Source organism: Diplotaxodon limnothrissa, linkage group LG3 (assembly GCF_057381915.1).
Source record: "Diplotaxodon limnothrissa isolate DT_005_m linkage group LG3, D_limnothrissa_male_GT1.1, whole genome shotgun sequence".
Taxonomy (NCBI): Eukaryota; Metazoa; Chordata; class Actinopteri; order Cichliformes; family Cichlidae; genus Diplotaxodon; species Diplotaxodon limnothrissa.
This window is the reverse complement of record NC_140598.1, coordinates 15,873,096-15,888,037: the sequence shown is the minus strand read 5'-3', so window position 1 is coordinate 15,888,037 and position 14,942 is coordinate 15,873,096. Positions and strand designations below refer to the sequence as shown.

At 41.4% G+C, this 14,942-nt stretch overlaps 1 protein-coding gene across 1 annotated transcript; it reads left to right on the top strand.

Moving 5' to 3' along the window:
- The first annotated feature begins 3,257 nt into the window (after positions 1–3,257).
- Positions 3,258–5,953, top strand: LOC146634671 (protein NLRC3-like). Its single transcript, XM_085379152.1, has 3 exons — positions 3,258–3,390; positions 3,788–4,016; positions 4,158–5,953. The coding sequence occupies exons 1-3, from the start codon at positions 3,388–3,390 to the stop codon at positions 5,951–5,953; spliced, it is 2,028 nt and encodes a 675-aa protein (XP_085235278.1). The 5' UTR covers positions 3,258–3,387.
- Positions 5,954–14,942: the final 8,989 nt, after the last annotated feature.

Below are 14,942 nucleotides of genomic sequence, written 5' to 3'. Positions count from 1 at the left end.
CAGGTGTCTCCTTTGTGCTTTGCTTCAAACACAGTGTAGGGAGGAGCTTCCACTCAGGTGTTTCAGGTGTTGCTGGATGGAGGAGGACAAATAGTTTTTCCCTTCAGTGACACTTCAGCAGCTCAATGTTCTGGGAGATGTTTGTCTTTATGAAGGTTTATGGATTCTTGTTCTTACTTTGGTTAAACTGAGCAATACATTTTCCATCTAACATTTAAAGTAAATTTCCAGGTGAATAAAAGATCTGCAGCTGCAGCCTCTGTGATGTTTCACAGTCTGAAAGTAACAAATTCAACCAGAGTTCAAACAAAGGCTTAATATACGTGTGTGTTTGATATAATGCCAACAAGTACAAACAGGTGTTCTTACAGGTCTTAATCACAGAGGTCTGATAAGTCTGGTGACTTTCACACTCAGCAGTTTTGCTGCCTTTTATTTTATATTGGCCTTTTTAAAGCCCTTCAAAGTCTCCCACATTCATACAGAGCTTTTAACACCAAACTCCTTTACAGTCCTTCTCCTCTCACACACGATCACACGACTGATTTGTCTGCAGCAGCTGTGTTACTGCTAGTATTTTATTATGTGTGTAATCTCCTCATATTGTTCCTGTGGTTTAGTTTGACTTCCTTCTGCAAACTCAGCTGCTCTGTTGCTGATACACGTCTCCATGAATATGATTGATCAGATGCTGCCATGTTTCATGTGAGCGCTCAGCTGAAACCCTGGGTTGACTTATCGAGTTAATAACAAGCTTCACGTGACTGTGAATGCTAAAGTGAATCCAGATAAAGGAAAGAGACCCTGCTAATGTTGGACTCACTTCTTAGTGTAGATCCCAGGAGGAAGTTCAACATAGCCATTCTTTGTGCTAGCTCGACCAAACCTGAGACCACAGTGCAGGATAATGATCATCATCTGTCTCTGTCAAGGACATTTAAAATCCACAAATAACAAACATAATTATATTTGATCATTAAAAATATGTTTTCAATTAAAAAAGCATGAGCACACTGGTGGATTACAGAAACATGAAAACTCGTTAACAGTAAAGTTAATTTAGACGTAAACAAAGTGTCAAACATACTTAAGTAGAAGGACTGATGTTTGTGTTAAAATACCCTCTTAAAGCTGAAATAATGATTCAACTTCTTTACTCAAGTAAAGGTAAAAGAGTACAGGCTCTGAAATGTACTCACAGTATTAAAGTAAAAACGCCATCTTTGAAGGAAATTTCTGCCAGTTTTTGTGCAAAGTTCCCTGAATTTCTACCTCCAACATTAATATGAGAAAATTATCTGAACTTTTATTCTAATGAATTTAATCAGCTTGAACATTTTGTAGCACAAAAGTAGAAAAAACTCAAAGGGAATCAAAAATAGCTCCGTTTGCTGTTGCCTGCATTGTAGATGGGCGGCTTTGCCTCAACACCTAAACAGGAAAATGAGTTTAGTCAAGTATTAAAGTGGGATTGAAGAGGTGAGGAAACCAGAGATCAGGTGTTGTGGCGCAGCATTAAGATAAGATGGGGCCTGATTATTTAAGACCTTGTATGTGAGGAGCAGCCAATGAAGGGAAGCCAAAACAGGAGAAATCTGCTCTCTTTCTAGTCCCTGTCAGGACTCTTGCTGCAGCATTTTGGATCAGCTGAAGGCTTTTCACTGAGTTTTTAGGACATCCTGATAATAATGAATTACAGTCGTCCAGTCTGGAAGTAATAAATGCATGAACTAGTTTTTCAGCGTCACTCTTTTTAGCATTTTTTAACAACAAGGTTCTGTCTATTAGGGCTCTTGTTTCGCCGACTGCTGCCTCAGATCCGAGTCTTTCTCCTGTGTGCTCAGCTGTCTTAGAGCAGTTTGATCCTGTTTCCCTTAATGACTTGACTGCGGTAGTTCGTAACCTAAGATCATCACACTGCCCCTCTGATTGACTCCCCCCAACTACTCTTTCAAGGATTGTCAGGTTGGAGATTGGCCTATAATTAGCTAAGACAGCTGGGTCTAGGGATGCTTTTTAAGTAAAGGTTTAACTACAGCCAGCTAGGGATGGGTACCGTTTAGATTTGAAAACCTGCTAAATCAGAATCAGTTGCTGATGATGGCTTTTTTATTTTACATCAATCACGTATAATCTTAACTCAAAGTGAACATAGACTTGATTGAAGTAACTCAGATCAGCCAATTCAAAATGCTAATTCAATCAACTCTGAGTTCATGGCTAGACTCAGTTTGTTGGCCCTGCACCTTAAAACTATTCCCTGTTTGTCCCTCATGTTTTTTGGATATTGTTTTCACATCTTATGTCACGGCTAGCGGGGCGAGCCATGTTGAATTTAATAAAGGACCCAAGATGCCGACACTGCTGTGAAGTGAGTGAGCTTTATTGAAACGGTGAAGTGCAGTGGAGATGGCCTGTGCAGAAGCTAAGATAACCTCTACTGAAAAAACTACAAAACTAACCTGAAACCTTAAACGGAGACACGGGGAGACAACACAGACGAACCAGCAACAAGCAGGAGAAAACAAAGGGCTCATATACACAAAAGAGCCATCAGGGAATGAGAAAAGGGAGACACAGCAGGATTCATTGGACATAACCAGACAAGGGGAAGCAAAAGTAGACACACTAACGTAGGACATGGCACTGTCAAAATAAAACAGGAAGTGAACACAGAGACACAATACTAACACAGTACAGAGGGAACACAGAAACCAAAACCTCAGAACTAGAAAATCTTAATCAGAATGAAATTGTAACAAAAGACAATAACAATCAAAACAAAACCACTGAGTCCACAGACTCGGGACATACATCGGCTCAAACTGTGGTCATAAATATTTTGTACTTGTAAATCAGACTGTGTAGTTGTGAACTGAGTTTTGTAACATTGTAAAACAAAATATCTGGAAAGTTCATGTTTTTGCGTTCATTGATTTGTGTGTGTAATAAATGTAAGAAACATTAGAACTACTTTTGCTGACACAAAGTTTGGCGAGCACTGCAAGTTGTCCCTTTAAACCAGTCACTGATATAAAGAGAGCACCTTGTTCCAGGGCATCTGAGCATGGAGGGAAAGCTTTATGCAGGAGATGGTAAGAGCTGTTGGGACTAAAGAAACTGAGCAGAAAACTACAGACATCTGGAAACTGAGTTGTTAATTCTCAGTGGGATCAGCAGGACTAGCAAAGCTCCACCATGACAGTCATCTGATTGACTGAACCCATTCAAACATCACTTCATGGACCTTTAGCTTGTGTCTGTGTGTGGACAGACATAACATGAGCTAATTATACATTACTCCTCCACAGAGTGGACCAGCAGAGAGCAGAGGTTTCCACTGGTCAGTCTGCACAGCAGCATCAAACACACCTGGACTCTGTGGTTATGGTTTGTAGTACTACGTTTACATTTGTTCTTTTCAGTCACCTCTATGCTGCACTTTGTGGACCAGAGGATTGTCAGTGTGTCCAACATAAGTCAGAGTTTGGGCTCCATGATTTCAGTCAGATTGGGGTGACTGTAGCTCAGGAGGGGAGCAGGTCAGCTACTAGTTAGGTTTGTGAATCAAACCCTGGCTGGCAAATGTACTGGGTAACGTACTAAACCCAAGCTGCCCTCTGATGCATCCATCAGAGTGTGAAAGAAAGTATTTAAGCATAGAACAATGTGCTTGGTTGAATGAGGCATGTTGTATAAAATGCTTTGTGTGCACAGAGTATCAAAGAGAGCTATATAAGAACCAGTCCATTTACCACTGGGTAATTCATATAGTCTTCTTTTCCAGCGGCTGGAGGACAACATCACCATGTTTGTGAAGAACGAGCTGAAGAAGATCCAGAAGCTTCTGAGTCCAGATCACCCAGAAACTTTAAAGAGCCAGATGGAGGATGAGGAGATGTTTGAAGGAGAGGATGAAGATGAAAGAAAGAGCTGCAGAGAAGCATTTCTGAAGATCACACTCCACTTCTTGAGGAGACTTAAGCAGCATGAGATGGCTGACCATCTGCAGAGCAGTAAGAGAATTTCTCTAAAGACTGAATATTGATCTTTCCTAATAGCTCAAGAAATGGACCAATAGACATTCATCCTTTCAGGGTACTGAAAGGCTATGATATTTATTATATAATATTTGTTTCTGAATTTCTTACCTTCAGAAATATTTGCTCCACTCTGTAAACGTGAACTTAAAGCCCAACTGAAGAAGAAGTTCCAGTGTGTGTTTGAGGGCATCGCTAAAGCAGGAAGCCCAACCCTCCTGAATCAGATCTACACAGAGCTCTACATCACAGAGGGAGGGACTGCAGAGGTCAATGAGGAACATGAGGTCAGACAGATTGAAACAGCATCCAGGAAACCAGACAGACCAGAAACAACAATCAGACAAGAAGACATCTTTAAAGCCTCACCTGGAAGAGACGAACCAATCAGAACAGTGCTGACAAAGGGAGTGGCTGGCATTGGGAAAACAGTCTTAACACAGAAATACAGCCTGGACTGGGCTGAAGACAAAGCCAACCAGGACATCCAGTTCATATTTCCATTCACTTTCAGAGAGCTGAATGTGCTGAAAGAGGAAAAGTTCAGCTTGGTGGGACTTGTTCATCACTTCTTTAATCAAACTAACGAATCAGGAATGTGCAGGCTTGAAGACTTCCAGGTTGTGTTCATACTTGATGGTCTGGATGAGTGTCGACTTAATTTGGACTTCAACAAAACTAAAATCCTGACTGAAACAAGAAAGTCCACCTCATTGGATGAGCTGCTGACAAACCTCATCAGAGGGAACCTGCTCCCTTCTGCTCGCCTTTGGATAACAACACGACCTGCAGCAGCCAATCAGATCCCTCCTCAGTGTGTCGACATGGTGACAGAGGTCAGAGGGTTCACTGACCCACAGAAGGAGGAGTACTTCAGGAAGAGATTCAGAGATAAGAAGCAGGCCAGCAGGATCATCTCCCACATCAAGAAAGCTCGAAGCCTCCACATCATGTGTCACATCCCAGTCTTCTGCTGGATCACTGCTACAGTTCTGGAGGATGTGCTGGAAACCAGAGAGGGAGCAGAGCTGCCCAACACCCTGACTGAGATGTACATCCACTTCCTGGTGGTTCAGGCCAAAGTGAAGAGGATCAAATATGATGGAGGAGCTGAGACAGATCCACACTGGAGTCCAGAGAGCAGGAAGATGATTGAGTCACTGGGAAAACTGGCTTTTGATCAGCTGCAGAAAGGAAACCTGATCTTCTATGAACCAGACCTGACAGAGTGTGGCATCGATATCAGAGCAGCCTCAGTGTACTCAGGAGTGTTCACACAGATCTTTAAAGAGGAGAAACAACTGTACCAGGACAAGGTGTTCTGCTTTGTTCATCTCAGTGTTCAGGAGTTTCTGGCTGCTCTTCATGTCCACCTGACCTTCATCAATTCTGGACTCAATCTGCTGGAAGAGCAAGAAACAACTTGGAAGGTGTTTCAAACAAGAAAATCTTCAAAGAAATACTTCTACCAGTGTGCTGTGGACAAGGCCTTACAGAGCCCCAATGGACACCTGGACTTGTTCCTTCGTTTTCTCTTGGGTCTGAAGACTAATCAAACTCGTTTGCAAGGCCTCATGACACAAACAGGAAGTAGCTCAAAGAGCAATCAAGAAGCAGTTCAGTACATCAAGGAGAAGCTCAGTGAGAATCTGTCTGCAGAGAAAAGCATCAATCTGTTTCACTGTCTGAATGAACTGAATGATCGTTCTCTACTGGAGGAGATCCAACAGTCCCTGAGATCAGGAAGTCTCTCCACAGATAAACTGTCTCCTGCTCAGTGGTCAGCTCTGGTCTTCATCTTACTGTCATCAGAAAAAGATCTGGATGTGTTTAACCTGAATAAATACTCTGCTTCAGAGGAGGCTCTTCTGAGGCTGCTGCCAGTGGTCAAAGTCTCTAAAAAAGCTCTGTAAGTTATAAAGTTTTTATTATTTAATTTGGTTGGTATGTTATGGAAAACACACTGCCATGAACCTCTGTTTTGTTTTTGTCAAAATCACTGTAATATAATCACTGTACCTTTATATACACGTGACTTGTATTAATGCTGCTGCCCTCTTGTGGCTAAAGTGTAATTATGTTATTGTTATTAGGGAGGATTTGAGAGTAACATGCCAAGTGAGTCAGCACCTTCGCTTTAGCTTAAAAATCCAAATTCTTATGTCATCAGTTATAGTTGCATGTATTCATTATCATAACTTAACCTTTAATATTGATGTCTTAAATTTATTTTGAGTAAACTAATGTTAAGGTTCAAATATTGGGGAAGGAGAGTACAAACAACCATGGTCCAGAACTTGGTCAAACGATTTTAATGAAATACACGCGTGGGAAGACCAGCTCCGTTCGCAGACCGGGCTGATCTCCGACTTAATCAAAGCATAAACAGATATTTTATACCATCAGGGCTTGAATTTAATGACGCCCCCTCATACGTCACAAACAGAATATATGCATACGTCAAATCAAAACCACAATGACTTTTAACACAGTTTAAAAGAACATTATCTCCTATCTTCATGGCAGGTACTTCCTGTCACTGCCGGATGCTCGCTTATCATCTTGACACATCAGCAGCAGTTCTGCGACAAACTGCTCTTTTGCAACCCCGAGCAAAACATGATTAAACTTCCACCTATAAATGATTCTCTTTAACTAAGTGTGTGCCTCGTCCTTAAAGGCTCCTCAAAATAACCTGCACTTAGACTCTGCTTTCGGTTTCAGTTCTGCAAAAGACACACTCTTCAAACCTGCAACTTCCTGTCAGCCTGCAACTTAGTCTTTCTGAAAGACACACACTGTTTAAACATCTGAATGCAATATCAATTCTGTAGATTATATTATTAATGCAATGGTAATGATGATGATTATTAACAATAGCAGCAAAATATCTCTCCAATCTCAATACTCCCTCTCTCGACCTCTGGAACACCAGAGGTCACAATACATTGTGTTGGGTCACTCCTCGGCCCACTCAGCTGCTTCCATGTCCATCCATGGCATCATGGACATCGGGGTCACCACTCCCGCTCTGACCCTCTCTAGCTGTCCTCTGGCTCAGCAAATCAGACAACCTCATGTCCTCTAAGTGGTCCAGTAATAAACACCAGCTCCCCCTCGAGAACACTCCATGCGTAAGATTAGGTTTTTTCTGCGTCCCTCTCTTGTGGTCCATCATGCCTCGGGCCTCCAGGATCCTCACCCCCCTGTGGTCGCCGAGATCTTCTGTAAAGCAAACAAAACACCTTTTCCTGCACCTCCCTAACTTATCATCTTTGGGACTCTTTAATCAAAAGCCTGATCCTAATTATCTTCTTGACTTATTGACTTGTATTTATATATATTCTTCAACATTACTCATCATTTTAAAACTCTTAAAACGCTGCTTTCACGTCCCTGCATGCGTTTCCTGTCGCTTGCCTTATCTAATCATCAACATCCTGTACACAGAAGTCTCGCTGCTGCAAGGCCTCCACTCTGACCTAGAATCTCCTTTCACAAGAAAATCATTATAAGCGCCTATTCTACTAAAAGATCCAAAAAAAAACAACCACTTTAATCAATTAAGTTTAAACATATAAGCAATTACTCCTGCATACATTTTATCATAGCTAAACGCTGCCTTGAAACAACTCCTGTGTGTTAACACTAACTTCATTTTAAAACTCACATTTCCTATGTTATAACCTGTTTTTGGTACAGCCTTTTTATTTCATCTTGCTCCTTTGATGTAACAATACCTTCTCATTCTAGTTTATCAGACTTAACCAAAATATATGCTTTCCTTCCTTTGGTCCTTCTCTAAAGCAAGAAACTCCTATTCAGTTCCTCTTTTCTGTCACTTGTTACAGGGCCAGCTCAAGTTCAGTTAAACGCTAAATTAATTTGAGGCCTTTTGCCTGGAATCAATACTGTCATGTGTGTTTATGGACTCTATATGTCTGTAAGCGTGTGCAATCCTTCAATAACTCATATCATCCTCACAGTAGATTGGCTAATCATAGCGCTAGCCAAAGGCTCGTGACCCACAAGAGACGAATTGAGCCACAACTCCCTTAAAGGCACAAAATGCAATATGTATAAAAAGTCATTTCTACGTATAAGCTCTCCCCTTTATCCTAAAAATAAATCTATGTAATATCTGTATGTGTGTCTTCTATTCATTAATGTAATTGTCAGTTATTTTCTCTCTTTATTTTACCTTCTTTTTGTTTACCTCTTTGTTTGTGACGTGGACATCCCTAAACCATCCTGAGTTCCGGCTTCAATTTCAACCCAATTGTACCCTCTATTCTCGCAGTCGAACTCGTCTGGGCTTCACCTTCCCACTGGCCCCTGTGCCCTTCTCTTAGTGTCCTTTGTTGTCTTGTGATCCCCAGCAAACACAGTCTGTTTCTTCTCTGTTTCTTCTCCGTTGCTCTTTTCAGTATTTTCCTTTTAGATTAAATCCCAGCCTGGCAAAATATCCCATTCAGTGTCTTTAAACAGTTATGTCACACTGTTCTTACCAGCCTGCAGTTCACCGTGCATTTTCCATCACGTGCTTTTCTTCCATGCTGCTGCTGGTATCGTCAGTGTAGTTTCAGTTGCACTGTCTTTTGCCTGCTGTTAATTCTTGAAGTCCACGATGTTCTGTCGGTCTTCATCAGGAGATTAACTGTCCTATGAGCTTCTTCTCAGGATCGGGACAAGTGGGAGGTCAAGCTGTAAAATTTTAAGCCAAAATCTGGCCTGTTTTCCTCCCAATTCTGTTAATCAATGGTTTTGTACTCAAGATTCTAGGTTGAAAGAAGTCCACCTGTATTGACACACTAAAGCATACAATTAATATCCTTTTCATTTCTTTTCTTAAAACCTCCATTTGCTTCATCTGCCTGGAGTTTAACTCGTATGTTTCTCTCTCTGTGTGCTCACTTGTCACAGTCAGTTCCTTTTATGGGCATGCAAAGTTCCTGTCACACACACCATTTCCTGTCAACCTTGCAGCTGCTCAGAACCATATTTTCTGTTTCTATCTCTCCTGTTTTGTTTTTTTTACAGGCTAATAAAACTCTTGTTTTACTAAGTCTTGATCTAAAACAATTCACCCTTATTTCACGCACACACTTCTAAATATACTAAATTCTTTGCGTTTGTCAGATCGTCTCACACACACACCGCCTTTTCTCTCACACTTCCACTTCTGCACTCACTCTACTATCAACTTTCATAGTGTTATTATTATTTATTATTTTGTACAAATCACACCCAATCACTCAAAACCTGCTACTCACAGCATTCACACACTTAAACTGTGACAAGAGTTGAGGAATATACTCACAACACGCTTTCCTAAGAGTATTTCAGACATGCCTTTCATAATCAGAAAGAGCAAGTCAAAGAAAACAATTGAAACCTCTATTAATTCTCACAGCACACACATAGAATAGAAAAAATAAAACACACCAGCATTTATTGCTGATGAGAGGTTACTCCTAAAAGTAATATGTTAGTCTTAAATATATACAGTGCACTCACTATATTTATATATCAAAACTCAGTCAATTACTATACATTCACTACGGCAACTCAAAACTTTATTTATAGCCCTCTAATGAACATAAATGGCGTCTTAAACACACACTCAACAATGTTTGCAGCAGTATTTGTAAAACCAACTGTGGTTTAAACAGTTCACTGCTGACTAATTTGCATTTTCACACTCACACACACACAGTCTAAAAATAGCTCCAGCACTGCCTCAGACTCCTTTCACACAGAGATCTCTTATTTTATATTACAAAGACGTCTTATATTTACAACCACTGTCACATCTGTCAGCTTTAGCGCCTAAACAATTTCGACAAATTTGAGTTAACGGTCCAACCGATAAAGTCCAACTTTTTTGTGATCAATTAACCAGTATCTGTCCAACAGTTTCTGGCCTCATCTCTAAAATCCCTAACTCAATTTAAAAGCGTCAACCAACCCAAACTTTGCCTGAAGCTCTATTTTTGGCATTTCACAGCCAAGGCTTACCCCGAAGTTTTAAGTTAAAGTTACACGCCCGAAGTCCAACTTCTGCTGGCCAAAAAAGCGCAGACTACCGTTCCAAACGGTAAGGAGACTCTAACTCCTAGTTATTCTGGAGTGCCCCAAGCTCCACAGTGACCAACTGACTATCCCTCTTCGAGGACAATGCCTAAGCGTCCTTGGCATTGGCAAGCGTTACCTCTGAGCACTGCGCTTCCTATCAGTCCAACTGACGTTCTTGAATAATTTATAATACTTTGGAACAACAGTAAAACAGCCAAAAAAGTGTAAGACTGAAGCAGGTCCAACCTTATAACCAATACGGGCTCCACCCCAAACAATAACCAAATTCCCTAATATACTAAAATCACTCAGCAGTCCAACTGCTTTCCACGGTCCAACCGTATTAAATCCTTTAGCAGTCCAACTGCATTAAATCCTCAGTACTGTCATGAGATTCTCATCAAAATCAAAGCAGACATTCCCCAGTAATTTCAGTGAGTAGACTTTAATTTGTAATGTCCAATTTGGCACACTTTGGAAATAATTCAACAGGTAGTGCCTTACCTTTGGATAAGCGGCTTAGAACAACAATGAGAAAAAGAGAGCTGATTATTAGCTCATCAAAACACAAAACAAAATCACAATGAATTATCGGTTAATTTCATTTAAAATAATTCATTAAGTATTTATGTACAATTCAAATTAGTTAATTACATATTTTGTTGGTTTGTTTTCTATTTTAATTATTTTACTGACACATTTAATGAATTATTTAATGATGTATTTATTTAATTCACGTTGCTACTCCTGGCCCTGCATCGCTGTTCATAAATACATTTTATTTGTCAGCTTCACCCATCAAAGTCAGGGGGCGGGGTTAATGCTGATCAAGTCAACACCATTGCTTTGGTCTGGTGGGCGTTCTTTTAGTGGGCTTTTCTCAATACTAAGTAGGCCTACACACCAGGGTTTGGACATGTGTGGACCCAAACTATACTTTTACCCTTTTTTGTGTGTCACCAAATACACTTTAATATTTTCTAGACAAGAATGTAGTGGCATAATCTTTAACCTCTTTTGGCTCCAAACAGAAGTGACAGACTTGAGCAGGGTTCATTTAAAGGCTGACAGAAGTGGAGTGGTGACGGGGAGATGTTTGACAGGACAGTGTTTCAGCCTCCACAGGTTCATGTTGTGCTCCATCAGTCAGTGAAGATGAAGTCAGTGCTGATGAGGCTGTAGAGTGTGTGAGGGATGTGAATGAGGATGATGAAGATCTGATGATAGCAGATAAAAACAGGCTGCAGAGACTTTGAGCCATACAGGGCACACAGTGTGTGTACAGAACAGCTGAAATCATTATGGAGGCCTCACTGGAATATGGAAGCATCACAGTACAGCTTCAGTGAAGCATTAAAGTCTCTGATATGAGATGAGAAATGAAGCAGCCAGAGCTTTTTCATGAGTGGAAATCCACTGTGACTGTCAGCTGCTGCTACAGCCTCCAGATTAGCCAGCAGCTCATCCTGCTCAACATGGACCTGTGGTCAGAGTGTGTGCTGGATAATCCGGCCCAGGATGAGGCCAAACTGACATGGGATGAAATGTCTGTCACATAATTGAGCTTAGTGTAGTTTCATTTCTGCACAATTTAAAAACAACCAAAACTTTGTTCTGTCTTTTCTATGTTATACTGTAGACTTTCTTTGATACTGTGTCCAAAAGGAGCAGCTTTTACTTTGAAGGGGAGGCGTCTCTGTTTCCTCTTCAGGTTGGATGATGGAAGCAAATTAGTAGCTGTGTCCCAAAACGTCGGCTGCATCCTCCAGAGGCTGCATTTGAAGGCCGATTACGTTACAGCCAGGCGATGAAGGCTGTCCGTATTTGTCGACTCCTTCAAATGTGGCCGACAAATGCGTCCTTCATTTCCCCGAATTTGAAGGATTCGTCGGGTGTGTCCTTCGTGGCCCACCATATCCCAGAATTCATAGCGCGGCCCAGCCAAATTTCAGCTGCCAACAATGGCGGCTGCTACTAAGTTTTCAAATTACTCTTATTAATCTTTCTGGGTCACAAAATAAACTTTTAACATATTTTCAGGCGAGAAAGTAGCTGTGTAAACTTCAAATATCTGCTTGGTTTATCAAGACATCACATATTTGCAAAAGTGTGCCGACGTTTTCGGAGACGTCTGTTCCCCACCCGCTCGCTAGCAAGCCGGGGGGTTCAATGGTCACTCCAGCCGGCGAGAGCAGCGGAGGCCCGGCTTCATCGTTTTCAGACCCCGCTCTTTCGCTACTGTCATGGTCCGGATTTTGAGGAAGAGACTACAACTGGGATATAGTTTGGGTCAGCACAGATCATTTATTAAAACACACATTACAGTGTGGGAAGAGCCGGACTTCTTCTTCGTTTGCACAAAGACAGAAAGCTTTATAGTCATTATGACGTCACACAGTTAGACCTTACTGGCAATGATAACAGTTCCTCGCACTCAAAAAGTTCTCCTTATATGGACATCATATGCTACTTTAGAGAAAAACAAGTGTGTAATACATTGTGCATTCTGTGATAGTGTAGCTTTCAGAGAGACTATCCTCAGACGACCCTCCTATTATTACTAAGTGTGAGTGTAAACGTGCATGTGTTATATAAGTGCGTGCATGTGGTTACGGGCCGGCGTACGTGCAGAACTGAACGCAGATGGGCCTGGGTCCAACAGGACTGGTGGGTCTGAGCGGTGTGACTGCACTAAAGTGCAACAACTTAAGCAGATAACAAGAATGATACAGAACCTCAATAGACAGTCAGTGTGCATTAATATTTGCTCAGAGTAACACAGATGTAATTAAAAGATTATTCTGTCCACTGATTCAACAATGGTAAATGATTAACCAATGATAACTGATTATAAGAATACAAAATAAAATATCTCCTGATCACACTACTCAGGTTAAACATGATATATAAGTCACTCGGAGAACTTAAAAATGTAATTGTTTGCCTTTTTTCTGTGTTTTATTTGTTCCGGAGTAAATCGGTTTGGCTGAGATCAAAGTTCCTCCGGGATTTTCACACAGCTGAATAAACGTTAAACAGGAAACTGATTAAACAGAAGTGTGAGACGGTCGAGAGTTTACGCCAGTGTCCTGTTATATTTTAGATAGCAAGGAGCAGACGGCCGAGTTTATTAAACTCCACCGAGACAGCGGTGACGCAAATCTGAAGGCTAGACCGTCCCATTTCACAGCCTCGCACTTCCAGCCTTTTCGGTCTTTGAAGGACCCGGCCCACGTAGACCACGAATACCGGGTCCTCCGAAGGATGCAGCCGACGTTTTCGGACACAGCTAGTGTGCGATGTTCTTTCAGTGTTGCACTTTGTAGACGCTCCCTGAGCACTGGTCTCACAGCCAGCTGCACATAGAGACCAGTGTTGTTAGTCCAGGTCAGAAGATGACTTGTTGGAATGAAAATGAGCTTGTAGTTTGTCTGCTTTAATAATGTGACTGGAAAAAGGTGTTGGACTTCAAATATGTCCATTTCTTTCACACTTCACCTTTAAAAGTGAAGCCTTGTGGTTCCTGGAAGGAAAAACACGACTTTTTCAAGTCTTTGTCCTGTTTTTATGATAAATGTACGACTTTAATGTGAAATATTCAGAGTTTTTTCTCTTGTTGTGTTTGTTTGAAGCTGCTTCCTGTTGGCTTCAGCTGTTTGGAGTTTCCATTTTCTAAACTTCTACATTCTGAACCTTCTTCAGCTCTGAACAGATGATGAAACACTGAATGATTTCAAGCTCACACTTTGTCTAATAAACTTACATCTTTCATTCTTTATACAGATTGAGTCGCTGTGGTTTGTCAGAGATCAGCTGTGATTATCTGGCAGCAGCACTGAAGTCCAACCCCTCCCATCTGAGAGAGCTGGACCTGAGCTCCAACAACAAGCTGCAGGATTCAGGAGTGAAGCGTCTGTGTGGTTTCCTGGAGAGTCCAGGATGTGGACTTGAAACTCTGAGGTCAGTCAGCATGTTTTAGTTGTGCTGAGATGAATATGATGTGAAAGTTGTGCTGACACTAAACTGCAGACATCAGGCTGATATTATACTGATCCACACTGAGGATCTTCATGGTAAAGTCTGTTTTCTTCTTCTCTGGTTTAGTCCATTGACTGCAGCAGAACAATGTTCACATTTCAAACAGTGAGACTCAACGTATGGCCCGCGGCCCACACGCGGCCTGCCCACCTTTCCTGATTCAGAGAGAGGGGACCCTGATTAACTGTGTAGTGTTCTTCCTCACAGTTCTAAGTATCAGACACAACAATGAATAATCCACAGCTGACTGTCTTTAGCAGGTCAAAGGTCACGGCACACAGCAGACAGTGGGAAATATTATAACTCTGATCATTTATCAGCACATATCCATATGTATAAAAACAAAGCTGACACTGTGAGACTTGATCAGAGGTGTGATCATCACAGCAGAGGCCTTTGTGTCAAAGTCACTGAGGATCAAACAGAAACACATGAAGCAGATTTTCCTGTTCTGGCTTTTTATAGCAGATAACCTTCAAAATATTCTGCAGTCCATCAAAAACTGAAGCAAACCATGAATCAACATGTGAACATGAGCTGATGCTGCTGAAGTGAAGCAAAGTTACAGAGGTTTGATTACAGACACAGCTGAGAGTTTGTAATCTGTCATCATTTTAAAAGGTTTACATTTCTTCAGTATATCCACATTTGCAGCTGCTACCTCAACCTCCACTTGTCCAACACAACTGCTGTCCACTGCCTCCATGACATTGTGATTTTGCTGTTGGTCTTCTGTCAGATCTTCATCAATCACTTCTGCACGGGGCACACCTTCAGACTCTGCAGCTG

Excerpts from the sequence above, each read along its gene's own strand:
- LOC146634671 (XM_085379152.1), top strand. Across the intron at positions 4,017-4,157 it reads GGCTGACCATCTGCAGAGCA|AAATATTTGCTCCACTCTGT; the intron begins GTAAGAGAATTT and ends TCTTACCTTCAG.